An 861-nucleotide genomic window follows, 5' to 3' on the forward strand; every position below is an offset into this window, starting at 1 on the left:
CCACGCCGAGCACGGCCGTCACCCCGCCTGGAAAATCAAGGGGAGTGTCACCGCTTGCCACTGGGGCCGTGTCACAGGGGTACATCCAGTGGGGACTCACCCTGACCACCCTCCTGCTGCCGTCCCCCCGCGCCCGGCTCCATCGAGAGCAGCACGGGGCCGATGACCACGTCAGCTTCAGCCTCTTTCCCTAGGGAGGAAGGAGTGATGAGGCTTGTCCTGCCACTCTGGGCTGTCCCTTCTGTCCCCGCGGGGACCTTACCCTTGGTGTCGTGGCGGCGGAAGCGGCGGCTGGGCCATCGCTCCAGGGGGTTGAGGCTCCGGGAGAGCGCAGGGGACCCACAGTTGCCCATCTCGCAGCAGCTGCAGATGTCCCGGGTGCCTTCCACGGGTGCCCAGCTGGAGCAGGGTGGGAAGATTGTCACCAGATCCACCCGTGGCACCCACAGAGCATTCACCCCCCAAGTCTGGATCCATGACCCATCCCTGTGCCACGCCAGGGCTGTGGGACAGGTGGTACACAACACACCAGGTGGGTACCTCCCTGGATGTGCCCCATCCTGGCAAGGCAGCTACTCACGTGTTTCTGGCTTTGTTGAAGGAGCAAGCCTTGTTCAGGGGGTCCGGGGTTTGGTCTGCTGGGGTCACCTTCAGGTGACAGGTGATGTAGATCTGTGGGGAGGGAAGGGAGAGAGGTAGGCACCTGCTGGTGGGGACAGTGGCTGGTTTTGGGGCTGGCAGGGGACACGCAGCCTTACCAGGTTCCTGGTGTCCCCTGCGAACCTGAAGACGTCGATCCTGAAGCGCAGCATGTCCTCCCGGGGCCGGGGGGTGACGAAGGCAGAGCTGGTGTCGTCCAGC

At 64.6% G+C, this 861-nt stretch overlaps 1 protein-coding gene across 1 annotated transcript in view; it reads right to left on the reverse strand.

Moving 5' to 3' along the window:
* Nucleotides 1-100: 100 nt before the first annotated feature.
* The window catches only part of LOC103766747 (zona pellucida sperm-binding protein 3), a gene marked incomplete at its 3' end in the record, with an annotated part of 8,905 nt that continues 8,144 nt past the window's right edge, over nucleotides 101-861 (reverse strand). The window contains exons 6-9 of the mRNA XM_029963165.1: nucleotides 759-861; nucleotides 581-672; nucleotides 263-399; nucleotides 101-190 (exon numbers count right to left, since the gene is read on the reverse strand). Coding sequence (XP_029819025.1) covers nucleotides 101-190; nucleotides 263-399; nucleotides 581-672; nucleotides 759-861 — 422 coding nt within the window. The remainder of the gene's footprint in view (nucleotides 191-262; nucleotides 400-580; nucleotides 673-758) is intronic.

Source organism: Manacus vitellinus, unplaced genomic scaffold, assembly GCF_001715985.3.
Source record: "Manacus vitellinus isolate BGI_N305 unplaced genomic scaffold, ASM171598v3 scaffold_53_pilon, whole genome shotgun sequence".
Lineage (NCBI taxonomy): Eukaryota > Metazoa > Chordata > Aves > Passeriformes > Pipridae > Manacus > Manacus vitellinus.